This window comes from Arthroderma uncinatum (genome assembly GCF_011692745.1).
Source record: "Arthroderma uncinatum strain CBS 119779 chromosome Unknown scaffold1, whole genome shotgun sequence".
In the NCBI taxonomy this organism is placed as follows: domain Eukaryota; kingdom Fungi; phylum Ascomycota; class Eurotiomycetes; order Onygenales; family Arthrodermataceae; genus Arthroderma; species Arthroderma uncinatum.
The window spans coordinates 5,365,158-5,387,243 of record NW_022983863.1 but is presented as its reverse complement, the minus strand read 5'-3'; the positions used below and the strand labels follow the sequence as shown (position 1 = coordinate 5,387,243).

Below are 22,086 nucleotides of genomic sequence, written 5' to 3'. Positions count from 1 at the left end.
TCATTTTCCTTATTCTCCTATTTGCCTTTTCCTCATTTTTCTCTTTTTCCTCTTCCTCTGCTGTTTTGCTTCCGTTTCCCCCCTGACTTCGGTCGCGGGCCTGGTGTTGGTAACCGTCCTGGTTTTATTTCGTTTCTGTGACTTGGTCCGTTCCTTACTCTTTAGACTAGGGATCTCTCTGCGAGTAATATCCTTCTCCAGCCATTAGCCTCCTATCTGTGACCTTTTAGGAAATGCACTCCTACTACCTTTCTTATATCAAGCCCTAAGTCTGCCACGCCTGTGCTCTGTAGGGTAGGCTGGCCTGCGGTTACCCCGTTTCCCCCAATGATTACTCGTAGAGGTATAACGCTTTGCGCTTTTCGCCAACGTGGTTCTTTCACGGGCAAGGCCCCAAAACTTGCAATCCAGATGCCTGTTTCATCCATAGGCCAGGCCTGGTATGAGAAATTCTCTGCACCCTTGACCGTTGGGTGCACCATCTCTATCCGCGATACGGCCCTGCCTCCAAATGCTCCTTTCAGGATTGGCTCTTCGATGGCCTGGTAGTTTGTCCTTCCCGAAGGATTAAACTTGTGTGGAGGAGGTGGTGTTATAACCATGACTGTGGCACCTTGAGAGATATAGTAGGCAAAAATAGCAGAGGCGCCTTTCATATACCTGCTCCATCTGCTCGACGACATTTTTGATTTGAGACATGAGGGGTGATTCTTGTCCATTAGTGAGCCCATAGCTATACTTAATGTCTGCATCCCGTGCTCATGGGCCCATCGTTGAGCGCAGTCGTACGGAACACCGCTCCACATAACTTGGCGATTCCGGGTACATTCGTGGGGGAACTTCTGAAGAATCTGCACCTCCTCATCAACCGACAAAAGCTGGCTAACCGCCAAACTTGCCATTAGTAGTTCTAAACTATCTTTTTGGGCCGGTGCACAGACGTAGTGAAGGCCCTTGGGTACCCTTTGTTCTGATCCTGCCACCTGCATCTTTCGGGGTACATCGCAGCGGCATCGAGGGTTAACCGGATGGTTAACACGCTCGTCATCGAAGCGGAGAAATTTGTCACAAGGCTCGCATTTGTAGAAAGGACGACTGGGATTTCCTATACGGTTTGAACTTCGGGTTACTCTAAATGTCCCTAGGCCGCCACAGCATCTGCAGCGAGGAACAGGATCTTGGCCTTGAGCTATGTTAACGGACATAACTTTTGCGAGAATGGTGTGTGCTTTTAGAGAGAGCTGATCAGCCTTAATATGTTAAACGTGCGCAAGGTATTCAAGTGAAAATAAGATGGTAGTTTCCTGTAGCCCCCATGGCTTTTAGCGCCTGGCATGTGATAAATCGGCGAGTTGGCAGACGTTCTGAGAGAAAGCTTACATACTCGCGTGTGTAGTAGGAATGTAGGTTATGTAATAAATAGTTTCTATTGAGTTCTATGGCATTATCATACATAAACGAAAGTAGAGAAATCAGAGAATATCTAATAGCCCGGGTAGTAGGCATCAGACGGTTTACGATAAGTTTTCAGTAGAGGCCAGCTCTAACTGCCTACGCTATAGAGGCGCCTGGGTCCGTCGCTGCGGGGTGTCCACAGCGGATGCCAGATTCAAGGGAGCGTTTTGTGGACTATCAGGGCATGATTCTTAAGTTGTATCATGTCTTCCAGGTCTACACAACAGGTCGGGCATCTGATGCGGTCCCCGGGCTTGATATGTCGAAGGTGCCTCCGCCGGAGGTGCTTTGTCACTCCCCCGGGAACCGAGTAGCCTTTTAGGCACCAGAAGCAGTACAAGGGCCGATGGTCCTCCATCACGGCCTTCAACGCGATATCCCTCTGGCTTGGGGGTGGAGGAGCACGTACCTCGGCCTTTACCTCGACCGTAGCGTCGGTTGACGCCTTTGCGACTCGCCGCTGGTCGCGTGGCAGCTTGCATGTATCCCCCTCCTCGAAGAGGCAGTATTCTGCCACCGCATCTATCGCCTCTGTGCGCCGGAGCATCTCTTCCCGCAGGTTCTTACCTGGAAGGGAGAGGAGGGCTGAGACCAGTCGCTGCTGCTGCGGCGGCATGTCCTCGTTGCTGCCAAGGGACTCGTTGACCGCCTCGGAGACCTTGACCCCCGAGAGCTGCCGCTGGATCTCACGCAGGGGCTCCTCGTAGTCGAACTTGTTCTGTATATTTCGTAGGAGCTCGGCCTTCGCCCTGCTTCGCGCGGTCGCTAGCTCAGTGTTGAGCCTCTGGTGGAGCGTATACTTGTGGGTCCCCTTGTGCTGCACGATGGGGCGTCCCATGCTCTGACTGAGCTTATTGCGACGTTTTATCAGGTCCTCGATGTCCGGGAGCTTGTTGACCGAAGACGCCTGGGCGGTGGTCAGGCATCTTGGCCGACGCGGGTGGACGGAGCGAAGCATTCTGCATGCGGCACGCATGATATTGTCCTGTGGTTTGATGCCCCGGACGATGGCGGCAAGGTCCTTATCTACCTTCTTATGGAGGTAGAACTCGAGGAACGTTCGCGTGTCGGAGTGTTGGAAGATCAGGCTCCGAACCGCCTCGGTGATTTGGCCTGCGTGATGAAGATGTACGATGAGTGATGGGTGATTGGAGGGATATATCTACGGTGCGGGACTTACCACTGTTATCCAGCGCCTTTCCTGCGCCATACCTCAAGCTGTAAGCCCGAAGGATCTGAATAAATGTTGATAATTCCCCAATTATCCTGATCGACCTCCAGAGTGTCTGGTAGGTCAGGGCCTCGGTGTCGGATACCTTGACTCCGTCTGCCGTTTTCTCCAACTTTCGGAACACCGGAATATCGTCTAGTTCCGGCTTCAGAGGAAGGCGAAGCTCGTTGGTGCCCTCGGGGATGCTGAGATCGAGAAGTTGTTTCGCCGAGGTAAGGACCTCCTCGCCCTCCAGGCGGCCAAATGCACCATCGGCGAACAGGAGGCCAAGGAGCATGACGTGAGGGCTGAGGATCAGAGACGGGTCGAATATAATCTCTGGGATCACAAAGGTAACGCTGATCGGGGAGTGAGTTAGCTGGATAGTCATCGGCCACCGCAAGGGTCGGTTCACATACGCATCTTTGTCTCCAAGAAATGTTTTGGAAAATTCCGGGGTAAATTCGATCAAGATGTTGTTGGGCCCGCCGTCAGGGTCGCGCAGGAGGGTGACTTGGATGTCCTGGTAGCGTACCTTCAGCAGCGCGCCCGGGCGGTTGGCGGTGAAGCCGGCGAGCTGGAAGTATAGACAGAGGCAGATACGTAGCCGCCCATGGCCGAACTTCTTCTCGGTCGTCGTGACCGTCGTCTCGACAATCTTGGTAAGGTCATCAAGGTAGACGACCGACTTCGGGCGGCCTTTCGTTGAGAGTTTAAATAGCTTTACCAGCGCTGGTATTATCTTAGACCACAAGTTATGTTAGCATGAAATGTCGCCGCTTGGCTGCCCGCGGATTCTAGGAGGGGGAAGGGAGATAGGGTGGAGCATGGTACTTTCTTCACCACACCCCTTGATGTCTCTTTGTCTATCTTTTCTTGCTTCTCCCTCTCATAGACTAGTCGAAAGACCTTCCAGTAGGTCTCCAGGGAGCTCTTGTACTGCAGCCCCTGCCGTCGCCTCCCATCTTTGCCGCGGCGTTGGTTCAAGGACCAGTGGAAGAAGGTATATATTTTCACCACGTCTACTTTCAGATACATCTCCTTCACGTCTTTCTTCAAGTAGGCGCAGAAACTGTATGGTGGTGAGACCGGGAGCAAGATCCTGTTAGGATCGGGGCAGACTTACTTCAACCACTCTCGCTCGACCCGGTCGAGCAGCTCCAGCGACTTGGGCGCGTACTCTTCGCACTGAAATGAGTTCCCGTCAAGGGTGTTTAGTTGCTTAAGGTAGAACTCCCGTGAGTGATTATTGTCCGCCAGCAACTCCGCTAGGTCGTCGGCGGCTTGCTGCTCCCCTGCGTCATCTTCCCCGTCACCAGCATCAATATAGGCATCACCGTCTTCATCCTCATCTTCATCTGGGACAGTTATACTAGTCTCTCCGCTGGCGTCGGAGGACGAGCAGTCGCTTAGAACCACAGCGGCTTCGTGGCTGGTGTTGGTAGCGACTGCTGTGTGGCGTGCCATGTTCAACCTGGCGGGGAAGGACGGGTATCAAGAGGAACTTGGAATAGCAAACTGGACAGAAAGGGAGCCGGCAACCAGAAAAGAAAGGGGAACGGTAGACTGGGGCAGATGGGTGAGATGGAAGCTTGGGGTGGAAGGGGCCTGCTGGGAGCAGACAGCCCGCCAGGGGCGGACGGTAGCCATCGCTTTATAGCTGGAAAATGGAAGGCCATTTCTGGCCTTCTGTCGCAGAATGGGCGAAGCGGTTGAGAGAATCATGTCGCAGCCGCCCGGTCTTGGAAGATGGGTGACTGACTGTGAACGGAACGGGACCAGAAGAGAGAGAGATGTGGGACGTCGACATAGCGTACCTGCAGGGGAATTAATCACGTGTTGGTGCGTGGCGCGTGGCCGGTACAGTGAATGGAAGGCCAAAAGCGGCCGCAAAAAAGGCCAAATTCGGCCCTCTCTTCACCGTTGGAAAGATTTATAGAGTTATACTATATATTATACTATATCTCTAATTTATTTAAGTTTTTATAATTTATATTATAAGATTCTTTTTCTATTAATATCTTTAAAAAATTATTTAAATATTTATTTAAATTATATATAGTTATTAAAGCTTTAATAAAATAAAATTATTTTTACCTCTTTATAACTATAAAGTTAAAGTAATTAATATTATAAACTAATAGCATTTTTTAATTATTTAAAAGTAATTAAAAGTTTATATTTACTATAAAATAGAAGATATAAAGATCTTAAAGAAAGCTTAAATTAAATATAAGTTATTATAAAAGATAGTTTAGTATTAGAGTAAAATAAAATACTATAGTAAGGCTATCTTTTAGTTTTAAATATAGCTTTAGTTAATACTTTAATTAAATAAAGATTAAATATCTTTATAAATAATAAAAATAAAGTTAATTTATATTAATAGATAAAGAGGTATTAAATAAATATAATATAAAATAATTAGAATAATACTTTATATTAAATAGTATAGTAAAACTATAGCTAGTTTAATTATAAATATAAGACTTTTAATTTTAAAATAATAAGTATCTTTATATATATAATATATATTTAATAATAAATATAATAGTTCTCTATTAAGAGGTTTCTATAACTTTTATTAATTATTATAATAGTATTAATAAAAAGCTACTAAGTCTATTTTATTAATTCTATTACTATTAGTTATATAACTAGTGTCTTTAAGGTCTAGTTTATAATTCTTCTATTTAATAAGTATATATTTTGAAGCTATATTATAAATAGTTTATAATATCTTATATAGTTTTTATACTCTTTAAATAGTCTATTTAATATTATACTATCTATTATATAATATAATTAGTAAGTTTTTAGCTTTTATTTAATACTTATTATTTATATATTAATATTTTTAGTATTTTATAGTATTATAATACTATTTAATTGTCATAAGCTGACGGCGCTTTGTTACAGACCACCTGCGGCGCAGCCCCAGAGTATACGCTCATTGGACGGACAAGACGGAACGGAATAACCACGTCCCACTCGCCCAGTCGCCCGACTCACTAGAGCGACTGAGAGAGCAGGGAGAGACTCGCCCAGTCGCCCGACTCACTAGAGCGACTGAGAGAGCAGGGAGAGCCAGTATAAGTCGCCAGGTCGACGGAGTCGACGGCGCGACCAAGCGACTCGGGAGAATAGGATATACAAGGACTTGTATATAAAGACGCTCATTACCTCAGGATCAAGAGTCTTATACTCGCGATCAAACCAGCTACAGTTTTACTATACTGCTCAATACAAAGCACCATTCCAGTTGTCTTATACTATATTCACTGAATACCCCTTTGCCCATTGACGTAGGTCAACTTTGTCTTTACTGCTCACAAGGACCTTTAGCCTTTATCTAACCCAGGCACTGACTGAAGCCACACTTGGAACTGAGGGATAGTCTTGCTATAGTATTCTATCTCACCTTGGTACCAAGCCGTCTCCTACAACGACTCACTTCCAACCTAAGCTTTCCTTAAGACCTTCGTACCTTCTGTCTTACGGCAGGTGTGAACCTCTGATCACCTTTAGGTAATCAAGGAGCGCCGTCAGCTTGTGACACGCTTCTTGATTATCTAAAAGTGATTAAAAGTTTATATTTACTATATAATGGAAGGTATAAAGGTCCTAAAGAAAGTTTAAATTAAAAATAAATTATTATAAAAGATAGTTTAGTACTAAAGTAAAATAGAATACTATAGTAAGACTATTCTTTAGTTCTAAATATAGCTTTAGTTAGTACCTTAATTAAATAAAGATTAAAGTTCCTTATAAATAGTAAAAATAAAGTTAACCTATATTAATAGATAAAAAGATATTTAGTAAATATAATATAAAATAACTAGAATAGTATTTTATATTAAATAGTATAGTAAAACTATAGCTAGTTTATGTTACAGACCACCTGCGGCGCAGCCCCAGGATATACACTCATTGGACGGGAGGATCACAGGCCAGACCTTGAGGGCACTAGTCACGTGACCAATGGCGATAGGACCGATAGGACGGGCTTGGCAGCTTCCTATCGATACTATCACAATAACCGATAGGAGTGATAGGAACCCCTTGGCGGAGAACTATCGTATCTATCACTAGATATATACCATATATATAAAGACGCTCATTTCCTCAGGATCAAGAGTCTTATACTCGCGATCAAACCAGCTATAGTTTTACCATACTGCTCAATATAAAGCACCATTCCAGTTATCTTATACTATATTCACCGAATACCCCTTTGCCCATTGACGCAGGTTAACTTTATCTTCACTACTCACAAGGACCTTCAGCCTTTATCCGACCAAGGCACTAACTGAAGCCACACTTGGAACTGAGGGATAGTCTCACTATAGTATTCTATCTCGCCCTAGTATCGAGCCGTCTTCTACAATGACTCACTTCTAACCCAAGCTTTCCCTAAGACCTTTGTACCTTCTGTCTTATGGCAGGTGTGAACCTCTAATCACCTTTAGGTAATTGAGGAGCGCCGTCAGCTTGTGACATTGATCGCCCCGACTTCACGGTTACGAAGAGGCATAATCAATTTCGACTTGATAGAGCCCCAACTTCACGGTTACAAAGAGGCAAAAGTAATTCCAACTTACTAGAGCCACCATACTGTCATAGACACTCCGACCCGAGTGACTTACGATTATATATCAAGAAGGACAAAACTAGGTATGTATCACCCTACCCCTGAGAGCATACTAACTACAGGAATATACCAAAGCAAGACGAGCCAATATGTCATCAGCAAGTGGACCAACCACCAACACCAACGCCTTGTTAGGGCAAATGCGACAGAAAATCATCGAGTTGGAAAAAAGAGTCGAAGAGTAACCCAACGATGAGCAGCTGGATGAAACCAACAAACAAGTAGAAGAATAACAAAGACTACTTAATGAATGCAAGGACATCGTTAAACAGACTTTAGAACAAGTTAAAAGTCACAAAGACGCCATCGATGTACTCAGAGTCAGAACCAGAGATAAGAGAACTACTATTAAGATCCACAAACCTAATACTTATAAAGGAGACTGCGCCAAACTGGAACACTTCCTAGGGGAATGCGACATCTATCTGGCAACTAAACCAGGAGTCACTAATACAGAAAAAGTTATCTTCACAGGATCCTATATGCGAGAAGCAGCGGCAACATGGTTCAAACCATATCTTGAGGACTGGACTAACACTAAAGGATAACCCATGCTATACGTGGATATACTCAACAGCTACGCACGATTCAAACAAGTACTCAGACAATTCTTCGGAGACACCGACAGAAAGAGGACCCTATAACGCAAACTACAGGGACTCAGACAAACCAGGGACGCAGCGCAGTACGTAGCGCAACTACAGCAGATCTATCAAGAACTAGGAATCCACGACGACGAGCAGAAAATGGCTATATTCGAACAAGGACTAAAACCAGAAACCCAATACGAAACCATCAAGATGGGACCATACAACAGTTTCAAACGAATGGTTGAAATGGCAGTACGCATCGACAATCAACTCTACAACCTACAAAACATACGACAAGGAAAGAACACTTTCTGGAAAGCAAACCAATACAAAGGGTCAAACAAACGCAACGATTATGGCACCACACCCATAGAGTTAGACGCCACCAAAAAATGACCTTATAATACCGAGAAAAGCAAAAGATGTAGGGACAAGAAGCTATGTTTCTACTGCGAGAAACCCGGACATATCGCAAAAGACTGCAGGAAGAAACAAGGGGATACCAAGAAGCACCTCAACGCTACCATTACGTCTAAGACTAGTAGCCACGAGAAGGAACAGGATAGAGGAGGCTACTAAGACTCACAGAACGTCAGACAATACCTTAGGGCAATAAGGAAAGTCACCTATCTATAGCCACCAGAAAACGAACTCGACGACATATACAAACGAGTACCTGATATATAGTAACGATAAGGATGGCAGAAACAGGACGAACGGATTAAATAAGGAAAATAACCAGCGTTGATACGACAGAACGCGATGATAGAACAACGAACATACAATCCAGTAACAGGCCCGAACCAAGGAATTGTGACACCAGAATAAACAGACTTGGAAGGAGAAACCGAATCAGAATACAAAGATACACAGGAAATGAACAATTGGGAAAACAAAGCACCATGGATAACGTTCAAAGATAGTCACGAACTACTATGGGAACAAAGAGAGAAATGTGATAACCAGATACCCAATGAACACTGGACAGTGTGCAAAGAAAAAGAACTATGCTTCAGACATAACGAGGAAAAATAGACAGAAGTCAGAGACCCTAGGCACCCATACCACGACAAATATGGGTGGGACTGCCACTGCGAATACCACATCTTTAAAGAAATATGGAAATCAGGACGAAGATTTCATTACAAAAACTGTATGAAATGTCTATTGTGCAGGGATAGCAAGAACATCCACTAGAGGTATTGTACAGACAAGGAGTATCTGGTACACATCGACAAATACTTAGGATAGATAGATGGAAAAAGTGTCAATATAACGGACCAAGAAAACATAACGCCACACGAATGACTGGAAGTTTTATACTGGAAAATAGGCAAACAAATCACTGTGTAGTATAAAGGATATACCACACAGTTCGAAGGAAAAGCGGCAACCAGATATTGGTTAAAGACGACACGACACTTACAAAAACAACTATAGCTCCAAGAGAGTCGAAAGGACTGAGCAACACAAACAATAGAGTACCTGGACGAGGACTCGACAGACAAACTCAGTTGGGAAGAACTGAATAAGGAAATTCAGACTTTAACTAGTACTGAAGGACCGCAGAATGAAGCTCATGATCAACAAACCAAGACGATAGGAAACGGACGATTTTGACAGTCTACAGGACTTAAAACAGGCAGAAGTCTAGCTGCGATAAGAGGAAAGAATCACTTGGCGATAGTAGTTTAATTAGTAGGGCTAAACGCGCGAGCACTGATTAATTCAGGAGCTACTAGGAACTTCATAGATCTGGAATTTGTGAAGTAGTCAGGGATTTATACCCAAATGAAAAAGGAACCATACAAACTGGGAGGACTCAACGAAGATTAGAATCAAAGAATCAACAAGGAAACCAGAGATATGAAGGTACACGTCAAAGGACGGTACAAGGGAACAGAATGTTTCAATGTGACAAGCCTAGGGAGTTACGACATGGTCTTAGGACACCCTTAGTTAGCAAAACACAACCCGACTATTAACTGGAGAGACGGCACATTGTGACTAGATGGTGGAAACCGCCGCTCTGACCAGAAGACTGATACCCTTGCGGCCACCCACACCGAAAGAAGGGATCAAGGTCAGATACTGGGCAAGACGCCCTAGGTCGAAACGGGAACGACAGGAACTGCAAACAATCAATTAATAAAGAAGCAGGAAACGGTTTACTAAACGGAGGAAGCTACTGAAATGGAAAAACTATAATAATAGATACCGAAGGAGTATCACAACCTAATCGAGGAATTCAGAGAACAAGAACCATCAGAAAGCTTGCCGGAACATCAGGCATGGAATCATGAGATACCCCTAGTGGAAGGGAAGACGCCTGCATATAAACCCATATATAGGTTGACCGAGACAGAACTCAAAGTATTACGAAAATATATTAACGACAACTTAGCAAAAGGATATATACGACAATCGCAATCACTAGCAGGATACCTAATCATCTTTGTACCAAAGAAAGATGGAAGTCTACGATTATGCGTGGATTACTGACAACTTAACGATATAACGATCAAGAACCGATACCCATTACCACTTATTGACAAAATACAAGACAGATTTAGAGGAACGACATACTTCACGGCATTAGATATATGAGAAGCCTACTACTGGATATAAATAAAAGAAGGTGAGGAATGGAAAACAGTATTCAGGACACGATTCGGATTATACGAATTCTTGGTTATGCCTTTTGGATTAACCAACGCACCAGCAACATTCCAGGCGCTTATCAACAACGTGCTACGCGAATATTTGGACATATTTGTGGTAGTATACCTGGACGACGTCCTGATATTTACTAAAGGAACCCAAGAAGACCACACAGAAAAAGTCAGGCAAGTACTTAAGAAACTTAAAGAGTACGAGCTTTACTTCAAAGCATCAAAGTATGAATTCTATAAACAATCAGTCAAGTTCCTAGGACATATTGTGTCAACAAGAAGGAATCCAGATGGACCCGGACAAGATCAAAGCCATTATCGATTAGCCTACGCCGACAACAGTCAAAGAAGTACAACAGTTCCACAAACTAGCAAATTATTATTAACAATACATATACAAATTCTCAGTAACAGCAAAACCCCTAACGGACCTATTCAGGAAGGCAAAAGAGTTTATTTGGGGAACCAACGAAGAATAAGCATTCAAAGAACTTAAAGAAAAGTTTAGTCAAGGAGACATGCAAATACACTTCGACTTGAACAAAGAGAGTTATCTCGATATAAACGCATCAGACTGTGCGATCGGAGCACGGTTATAACAAAAAGACGACACAGGAAAACTAAGATTGGTTGCATGCTATGCAAGAACCATGACCCCTGTAGAACAGAATTATGATATCCATAACAAAGAGTTACTAGTAATTGTTACAGCATTTAAGAGATAGAAACAAGAGCTCCAAGGAGCAAGGCATCTAACCACAGTTATCAGCGACCACCAGAATCTGACATACTTTACAACGACCAAGGAACTCACACGTCAACAGTCAAGATAGTACACTAAGGTACTAGCCTACTACAACTTCAAAATACAACACTGCAAAGGAACAGAGAATGCCTTCGCGGACGCGTTGAGCAGAAGACCAGATTTAATAACGAAGAAAAGAGAATCCAGAGTAATATTATATCTAGATCCAGATACCAAGGGTATGATCTTAGATTAGCAAGCATTGAGAGCTACTCAAACGGTCACGACCGAGGAAGATACTCTAATAAACGAAATACAAAAAGCAATAATAAAAGATCCCTTATTCGAACGAATCAAGGACAACAACAAAAAATACAAAAAGGAAAACGGAATACTTCTATATCAAGAATTAATATATATACCCAGAGAAGTACGACCACGAATACTAAGAGACAACCACGATACAAAAGTTGCAGGACATTTTGGAATTAAAAAGACCATGGACTGGATTACACAAAACTACTATTGGCCAGGCATATGGAGAGAGATCAGATGATATATCCAGGAGTGTGAAGTTTGTTAATAGAATAAATCAGAACAACACGCGCCATATAGACTCTTATAGCCTATACCATATAGAGAAACACCATGGAAGTCAATAGCTATGGACTTTATAGTCAAGCTACCAAAGTCAACAGAGCCATGAACGGGCATTCAATACGATTCAATACTTACAGTCACGGACAGATTGACGAAGTATACTTATTTCATACCATTTATCAAAAAGACCATATCACTAGAGACAGCCTATATCCTATTACAACATGTCTTCGCAGACAAAGGATTACTAGACGAAATTATATCAGACAGAGACACAAGATTCATGTGTAAATTCTGGACGACACTCACTGAAAAAATGGGGATTGAACAGAAGGCCTTGACGGCATATCACCTACAAACAGATGGACAAAGTGAACAAATAAACCAAACAGTGGAACAGTACCTGAGGTGTTATATTAACTACGAATAGGATAACTGGGTTTCACTACTACTAATGGCACAGCTTGCCTATAACGGAGTGAAGAACGCCTCGACAGGTATGACACCTTTCTTTGCAAATTATAGAAGAGAAACAGAAACAATAAAAACACTAAGAGAAGGTAAAACACACGCCTTAGGAGCAGAGGTTTTGGCAGAATAAATACGTGAACTCTATAGACACCTATAGTTGGATCTCAAATTCTTAAACTATAGAATGAAACACTACTATAACTAATGGCACGTGGAAGCGCCAGACTTTAAGAAGGGGGAAAAAGTATTCCTACTTCGACGAAATATCAAGATATTAAGACCAAGCGACAAACTAGACCACAAGAAACTAGGACTATTCAAGATTTTGGAAAAAATTAGACAACTCAATTACAAACTCCAACTCCCAGAACATATATAAATATACCCAACGTTTCACGTCTCACTAATTGAAAAAGCACCCCAGAACGCCAAACCATATAAACCAGAAATATAACCAGAAAATCAAGAAAAAGAATATAAAGTTGAAAAGATCCTAGATAAGAAAGTGATTAGCGGACGAACTCACTACTTAGTCAAATAGAAAGGATATGACTTCTCAGAAAACACTTACAAGCCAGCTAGACATCTAAAGGATTCACCGCGCCTAGTGAAGGAGTTTCACCAATGGACTTAGTGTCAGGAGAAGAGATCAGTGGAGCAGAATCTAGGAACGAAGTAAGGTTAGACGAAGAGCTCAGTTCACTCAGGAGCTGTTGGAAGTCATGCTCTTAGAGCTCAGCCAGACGACTCTCCTCTTCCTTTAGCTTTTCTAACTCCTCCACGGTCTCAATAGATGATTTAACAAACTTGCTGATATGATTCTGAAGGAACTTGCGCTGACAAGCAAGACAATCAAGACAAGCATCAGAATCATTTAATACTTTTTGAAAGGCTTTGTGAATTCGCTGAGATTCCTCGCGAGCCTCACGCTCTTTTAACTTTAACTTTTCCTTTTCACGCCAAACTTTGGCCTAGTTAGATGAAGAAGGTGCATAATTGTAAACACAAGGACGACCCGCACGGATATACTTCAAACACTTTGTGGAATGAGACAACATGACATAGAGGTCGCCATTCTCCAAACAATGAACACAATGGGAAGGCATTGCGACACCAGTTTTCACAACATTTTCTTTTAGCACACAAGCATGGATAGAGGAAGAATCTTTAGAAGACTTTGGAACATCAGTAACACCCTTAGAACGAGCCATGGCGAGGCATACTTAAGAAAAACATAATAATGAACCAAGGAGAGGGAAACCAACTAGGTTTATATATGCGCGCGTCGGGACGACTTGTTGAGAAAGGAGGGGATGATGTTACAGACCACCTGCGGCGCAGCCCCAGGATATACACTTATTGGATGGGAGGATCACAGGCCAGACCTTGAGGGCACTAGTCACGTGACCAATGGCGATAGGACCGATAGGACGGGCTTGGCAGCTTCCTATTGATACTATCATAATAACCAATAGGAGTAATAGGAACCCCTTGGTGGAGAACTATCGTACCTATCACTAGATATATATCATATATATAAAGACGCTCATTTCCTTAGGATCAAGAGTCTTATACTCGTGATTAAACCAGCTACAGTTTTACTATACTGCTCAATACAAAGCACCATTCTAGTTATCTTATACTATATTCACTAAATACCCCTTTGCCCATTGATGTAGGTCAACTTTGTCTTTACTGCTCATAAGGACCTTTAGCCTTCATCCGACCAAGGCACTGACTGAAGCCACACTTAGAACTGAGGGATAGTCTCGCTATAGTATTCTATCTCACCCTAGTACCGAGCCGTCTTCTATAACGACTTACTTCTAACCCAAGCTTTCCCTAAGACCTTCGTACCTTCTGTCTTACAGCAGGTGTGAACCTCTGATTACCTTTAGATAATCGAGGAGCGCCGTCAGCTTGTGACAGTTTAATTATAAGTATAAATTTTTTAATTCTATAAAAATAAATATTTTTATATATATTCTTTAAAAGTCTATTTTATATACTTTCCTTTTAGTCTATTATTTAGATTATAGTTAAAGTCTATCTCTAAAATTATAATTTTAATTTATTATTTAGATTAAAGTATTAGTCTATTATTTAGATTATCCTTAGTTTTAATATATTAGACTACTAATTATATAATTTAAATAGCTATTCTATTCTAGAATTTTATTATTTAATAAGTATATTTATTTAGACTATACTACAGATAGTCTATAATATTATTCCCTCCTTCTCTATTAAGTTATCTTAATAAATTATATAAAAAGTAAATATATTTCCCTCTTGTCTTTCTTTTTTCCTAAGTAAGTTTTTTTTCTTTCTTTTATTTATTATAGCTTCTAAATTAGATATTAAAAAATCTATTTACTCTCTTTATAATTAGGCTTTTAAACTTTATATCTTAGCTATAACTATTAACTATTATAGATAGTCTTTTAACTTTTTTTATAATAATTATTTTTATTCTTTAACTCTATATATTATAATAGATAAATTATTATTAAGTTATTATATTATATAATATTCTATCTATATTTATAATAACTATCCTTATATTAAATATATTTCTAATTTAATTAAGTAGACTTACTAGAAGAAGTGTAAGTTCTAGACTTAATATTATATTTTTAATAGTTATTTAATACTTTCTCTTTTATTCTTTTAAGCCGTTTATCTTTAGAATAAATTAACTACTTTAAATTATCTTATAATAGAGAAGTCTTATCGTCTTACTAGCTTTTAAGCTATAAAGGTGGATCTTTAGTTCTATAGTAATAAAATAATTACTACTACTAAGAAGTTAGCTAGTCCTCTATTAAATAATGGTCCTTCTATTAATTTCCTTCTTAAGGGTTTTCTTTTTTCTAATTCTTTATCTATTAATAAAAGTCCTTTACTAAATGCTATAAATACTTTAGATACCTAATAAGTTTGTAAGTATTTTCTAAAAAATTATATTCTTTCTATTTAACTAAATAGTAAGTTTATCTACTAATTACTTTCTTATTTAGGATTTTTTTAACTTTATATTCTTTTTCTTAATTTTCTGATTATATTTCTAGTTTATATAGTTTAGTATTCTAAAGTATTTTTTTAATTAAAAAGATATAAAATATTAAGTATATTTATATATACTTAGGGAGCTAGAGTTTATAGTTAAATTATTTAATTTTTTCTAAAATTTTAAATAGTTTATAAAGAAAAATATTATATCTATTAAAGCTTTCTTTACTTTATTATAAATAAGCTATATTATTAGTAATAATAAGATCTAATTATTCTATTTATAGTTAATATAATATCTTAGATACTATTTTATTATTTAGTTTATTCTTTTACTTTATCTATCTATTTATAAATAATATATTATTAAGGCTTTTTATTTAATCTCTATACTTTTAATAAGTATTATCTAGAATTTATATATAAATTTTATATCTTTATTTAATATAATTTTATTTAATAATTCTTTATTTATAAAGATATATTATAATAGAATATATATTATTTTTAATAATATAGTTTTTTTAATAAATAATATAAAATAAATATATTTTATTAATTTATCTATAATTATAAATTATTAAATTATATTAAATATTTATTTATAGTTTTATTAACTTTAATAAATTTAACTATAAAATTTATTATTATTAATTTTTATACTATTTCTTTATATAATATTAGTTATAAAAGTTTATAAAATATATATTATTTTAATTTATTTTATTAGTAAACTTTATACTTTTAAATATATTATCTAATCTCTCTTTATATTTTTAACTAATAATAGTTTTATATAATTTAATTTATAGTTTTTTTAATTCTAAAATATTTTATAATCTTTATATTATAGTTATCTTTTAATATTTATAATTATATTTCTTTAAATATATATATTAGTTTTTAATATAAAAGTAATCTATTTTCTTTTTTATATTTTTTATTATTATCTTTAATTTATTTAAATAAAGGATTTTTTATTATTATTCTTTATATTTTATTTATTAAAGTATCTTCTTTAATTATAACTATTTAAATAGCTTTTAATATTTACTAATCTAAGATTATATTTTTAGTATCTAGATCTAGATATAATATTACTTTTGATTCTCTTCTCTTTATTATTAAATCTAATCTTTTATTTAATATATTTATAAAGATATTTTCTATTTCTTTATAATATTATATTTTAAAGTTATAATAGACTAGTACTTTAATATACTATTTTAACTATTAATAAATAGATTTCTTAGTTATTATAAAATATATTAAATTTTAGTAATTATTAATAATTATAGTTAGATATTTTATTTTTTAAAGCTTTTATTTTTATTTTTTAAATATTATAAATATTATAATTCTATTCTATAAAAGTTATAGTTCTTATATAATATATAACTAATTTTAGTTTTTCTATATTATTTTTCTATTATAATTATATTTTAATTATATAGTTTAATATATTTATATTAAGATAATTTTCTCTATTTAAGTTAAAATATATTTATATATTTTTTTAAATAAATCTATTAGAGGTTTTATTATTACTAATATATTAGTTAATTTAAAAGATATAATTAAAAATTTATATAATTAAATTATATTTTAAATACTATTTTCTATTCTTTACTTTTTTTTATTTATATTTAATAATAGACTTTTTATATATTTAATATTATAAAATATATTATTCCTTTAAATCTATTTTATATTTTATTAATAAATAGTAATAAATATTAGTTTTTAATTATTATATTATTAAGTTATTAGTAATCTATATATAATTATAAACTTCTATCTTTCTTTAATATAAAAATAATTAAATATCTTATTAGTAATTATAATTATTATATATATTCTTTTATTAAGTAAACAAAATAATAGCAAGTGGAGCCCGTCGCACCCGCGCCTTCCCCCTTCGGGCATGGCGTCCTCCCCTTCCGGTTAGTCCTCTCCGCTTCGGGTTTGGCGCGCCGACCTTCCACCCCATCAAAACCGGCATCGCGACGTCCCGCATCTATATAAATCCCGTCGACCTCCTCCATCGCACACGCACTTCCTCTTCCCTTTCCCTCCTCCACGCTCGCATCTCTGCCTTGCCTTTCGGCCCTCCCCATCCCGTCTCGCCTCGCCTCGCCTGCGCCCCCTGCATTGTCTCGTTCTCGTACACCCCGAGGTCCCCCGGCGTGCCGTGGGCTCCGTTGCCTCTCATCTCCCTCTCCCTCCTCTCTTCGTTTCCAGCACTGGCTGAATGGACTCTACCGTGAGGGTTCGCCGGCCGACATACCCATGGCCTCGGACGCCCTCTCACTCCACGTAACCACCCGAAATCTGGTATCTTCTATTCCCAATTTCTTCTTCGACTGCGTGTGCCCGGCGCCGTCCACCGTGCCTTCTTCCCCCCCCCTCCCTACCCCTTCTCCTGGCCTGGCCTTCCTCGTTTCCCGTTAATTTCCAATCTCCGGTGTGCTGCGCGTGCCACCTCGCTCTGCCAATGACAAAAATGCCTCAATCTCGGTGAAACCCGGACGCGAGACGGTGGATTCTCAGCCCGTCCTACGGCGCATCGACTGCGTTGTCCGCTTCGTCGTCAGCGGCCAGGGTTTCCGGTTTCCAGGATTGTGATCCCGCAGGTCGCAGTGGCGTTCGCGCAGCAAAATAGCCCAGGGGAGGCGGCCAGGGCAATTTCGATTCTCACGGCGCTGCATTTTTGACTACCGACCCTGTTGACGTGGAGGGGGTCCTCCCAGAACGATTTCGTGGAGACTTCAGGCTTAGTCTACCATCCGCAGCGCCTGCCCGCCCTGTGGGCATCCGATTCTCACGGGTTGCATTCTTGACGCCTGAATCCCTTGACGTGGAAGCCCCCTTTGGGGTAGGGGATGGAATTCGGAAATCACGGTAGGATTGGCCTCCCTGGCCCGAATATCGATGGTCCAGGGGTGAGCGCATGTCACAGAGGCAGTGCATGTGCATGCGAGAAAAGTACGGATGTGACTTGTCTGACCAGCTTCTCCTCTCCCCTCCCCATCCCATGTAGAGCTGAAGTCGATCAGGGGGTGATTTGGGGCCGGGTGGCTAGGAATACTACGCGAGGCCGACGTCAGCTTCCAGCTCTCAATGCTCGTTGGTTTGCATCAACAACGCCCCCGTAAGCCTCGGGATTGATATGCGGATACAAGCCGCAGAATGCAGGCGGACGAGGGGAGAGTGGGCTGCCGCGGCCAGGATTTGTGCTCACCGCAGGAGGAGAGAAAGTTTGCGTTTGTGCGGGATGTATCCCTCTCCCCTTCGCCTGGACTCGGAGTCTTGTCTATAAAGGGCCGCTGCGTCCCGCGAGCTTTCACGGATCCCACAAGCCAGCAGCACTCAGCGAGCACCAGCACCGCCCATAATCCCCCTTTTCCAGCCCAGCCAGAGACACATAGCACGAAACGCAGCACGCCCCACCCCTAGAGTCGGCAACCATGGTTCTCGCGATCAACCTTGACGATATGGCCGTCTACACACCCTCTATGCCCTTTATCCCCTCCAGCCGTCCAAAACCCGTCCTCGTAGTTCCCCTTCCCACCCCTCTTGTGCCCTCAGCGAGTTCGTAGACACCTTTACCCCCTCCTCTCCACCTCCAGCACCCCTTGCCCCCTCGCCCTGCAGAGGCGGCGGCTTCCCCTTTAACTCATGCCCTATCCGCCTCCACGGCTGGACAGGGCCGCCCATAGCAGCCGAAGATGCCTCCGAACCCCTTCAACCTCGCCCTGGCCGCAGGCCATGAGATTGAACTTCTCGACCTGACGGGGTTTGACTCCCTCGCGGAGGCTCCTGCCGAGCGGGAGCTATCCGCCGTGCCGAGTGACGGGTCAGACGAGGCTTCACGTCCAGGTAGGTTCCGTCCTCCGGTAGCCCGACTCCAAACGGCTGATGGAAAATTAGAGGCTTTGCCCGTCATCCCCGAGTCACCTACACCCCCGACCCTGGACAGAAGGTCAGGCGACGCATCGTGCGGGTACGGATGCCCAAGCACGCCCGTATCACCGTTCACCGCGGCCGGACCGGATAGAGGAGAAGCCGGCAATCATATAGGTTCGTTTGCTCTTCCTCCCCATGCTGAACGGTTCACGCCCTGACGCCTTGTGAATCCGCAGAGGACCCCATCGTGATTGACGATCTGGACGGAGAGGAAGGAGGTGGGAGTAGGACGACGTCCATCGTGGCCATGTCTGTGCCGCCGAGTGAGCGTGTCGACCTGCCCCGCACTCCCTCTCCGGCGGTGGATGACGGTTGCGACGGGACGTTCATCAAGTCGGAGCCGTCGCCGTCTCCTGCCCCTCCTCCCCCACCACGGAAGCCATCGTTTCCCCGTGTGGTTGTGGAGGTCCCTTTGATACGCGAACTTACACCCGAGGGCGCGTCCGGGTCGCCGCGTGCTCGACTGCAAGCCATTAAGCCGCGGAGTGATCTAGCACGACGCGGTCGAGAATTGGAGGTAGATCGCGCCTCAACTGACGGCGGCGGCGGCGGAGAAGACGAAGACGACGACGACGACTACACGAATGACAAAGGCGACGAGGACGATGAGGACGACTGCCAGCCGCCGGTCGGATCCCTCAAACGGCAGAGAAGTCACGCGCCAGATGTCGCCGGTGTCGATGCCGCAACGAGGCCGTCAAACCGCCGCGTGCTGGAAAATGACATGTACACGTTCGCCTCGACGGTCGCCACGTGCATAGTAAAGCTGCTCTCCGCTCCACATTTCGCACAGGGCAACGACGACACTGCGGGTGCTGGTGGCGTTGGGTATAATAAATTTGCGGTCGGCCACAGGGGGAAGAGGGGCCGATGGTCAAAGAAGGAGGATGAGCTACTCTTGTCCCTGGTGCAGAAGGACAGCCCCCCGACGGAGGACGACGTGGAGGAACTTTTCCCCTTGAGGACCCTGTCGTCGGTTCGACAGAGGTATTGTATCTTCCAAAAACGGGAGGAGGGGAGGAAGGAGGTTGGGGGCAGGGAGAAAAAGCGTAAGCGATCTATTTGAGGTATCCATCTAGAAGCAGCGCAGTATTTGAAAACATCGTTTGCCTAATTTTTGCGATGTGTCTTGTAGCGTGCATTGTCCCCAACACGCGTGCCTTCCATGGTGGGTCCTCCTGCGGCCGAAGAACGCGCTGCCGAGAACCCTCAGCCCCGCAGCTCGACGCCTACGGCCAGCTTAAAACTTGCCCCAGGACCCGTCAAGGCCTCCAAAGCTGCTACCGCGGTCGCGACCACCGATACCATGGCCGGGACCAGCCTCAGGAACCTACCGCTGGAGATACTCGCGCCGATATCGGAGGAGCTCCCCGACCTCTACTCCTTTTGCTCCGCCGTCCAGGTGTTAGCGCCACCCGATACTTGGGACGACCTTACTCGCATCGCACGCCTGAGCTTCTCGCGAACGTGTCGCGAAGTAGCGGAACATCACAAGTATGGAATGATCGTCCGAGGGCTCCTGTCCGCCGTGTATGACGATAAGTTTGGTGGAAATACCGGCCGCGGCCTCCTTCAGGAAGGATGGAGCGTGTTGAAGCAGCGAGGCCTCGAAGAATTGCTTATCCCCGTGGGGATGGCGGTGGCTCGACGCCTGCCGTTGTGGGAGAGGGGCCTCTTATATCCCGTAGCTTTCTCGCACAACTCGCACATGCCACGGCAGGCGGCCAACGCATGTCGCCATTGACGCCTTCACAGTCAGCCACCCAATAACGTATGCCTGCCCCACGCGGCATTTGTGGATGCGGACGTTCCCGGGAGCGGGTAAGCGGCTCCCAGGATCGGTTTGGCTCCCACGAGCCGCTGGGTCGTTCCTAGGAATTGGGCAGATGTTCCCGCGAGCCTGTTGCGCGTGCCTGGGGCCGCTTCTGTTCCTGGGAACCCACGGGGTGTTCCTGGGACCTCGAGACCACGTAGGGGCCACCTTGAAACTAGTCCGCGACTTTGCGCGGTAAAGGGTATAAAGAATAGCCTGCCTCCCGTCAGAGAGCCAGGCATCAAGCTAGCTACAGGCATAGTTCCCATTCGACGGATACACATACCATACCTCTCGACGCACCCCACCATGCCACAGGTCCAACTCTGGAATCCGCTCGCGGTCCTGGGGATCGACCCAGTAGTATAGTAAGTTGATATTGACGATGAACAGACTTGAATATCATCTGACCGGTCCAATGAAAATCGAACAACAAACATTCTAAGATTAGATAAAGGTGGAGCAGAAACTGTCACTCAGAAAATCGCGAATAACCATTGTCGACGCAATATCTTGGAACAACGCACGTACAGAGTATGTATCACTCTTCTCGGGTTTCCACTATAGTCAAAGTTGCCAAACACAGCTATAAAGTTAGTTAGACCGGCTCTACCAGGCGGCCTTCCCGACATCTGCCTTGGTCGTCAACGGTATAAGTTAACTTGTTAGGATAACATGGGTTATCCGCCCTGTCGTCCCGAAAAAGAGGGAAATTTGCACACTGAAAGGCGGCTAAAGGGGATTTTCTGTCTGAATTATTTCGGTTCCCTTTCCTGCTTACACCACAGTACATGCTGACTAAGCTCAGCCTTAACCGCATCTGAAAGATAAGGAAGGCCTCATTGGAAATTTCCAACGAGAGCCCTGCTGAGTCAGAGTAGTCAGAAAAGCCACATACTAT

At 42.4% G+C, this 22,086-nt stretch overlaps 2 protein-coding genes across 2 annotated transcripts; one reads left to right on the top strand and one right to left on the bottom strand.

Moving 5' to 3' along the window:
• Positions 1-1,609: 1,609 nt before the first annotated feature.
• On the bottom strand, positions 1,610-4,132 carry GIQ15_01623 (uncharacterized protein; the record flags this gene model as incomplete). Its single annotated transcript, XM_033549040.1, has 5 exons — positions 1,610-2,568; positions 2,636-3,024; positions 3,085-3,397; positions 3,514-3,737; positions 3,792-4,132. The coding sequence occupies 5 exons, from the start codon at positions 4,130-4,132 to the stop codon at positions 1,610-1,612; spliced, it is 2,226 nt and encodes a 741-aa protein (XP_033409991.1).
• A 15,002-nt stretch (positions 4,133-19,134) lies between these two features.
• Positions 19,135-21,116, top strand: GIQ15_01622 (uncharacterized protein; the record flags this gene model as incomplete). The annotated part of the gene is made up of 4 exons (XM_033549039.1): positions 19,135-19,285; positions 19,337-19,486; positions 19,549-20,348; positions 20,508-21,116. The coding sequence occupies 4 exons, from the start codon at positions 19,135-19,137 to the stop codon at positions 21,114-21,116; spliced, it is 1,710 nt and encodes a 569-aa protein (XP_033409990.1).
• Between the last annotated feature and the right edge of the window lie 970 nt (positions 21,117-22,086).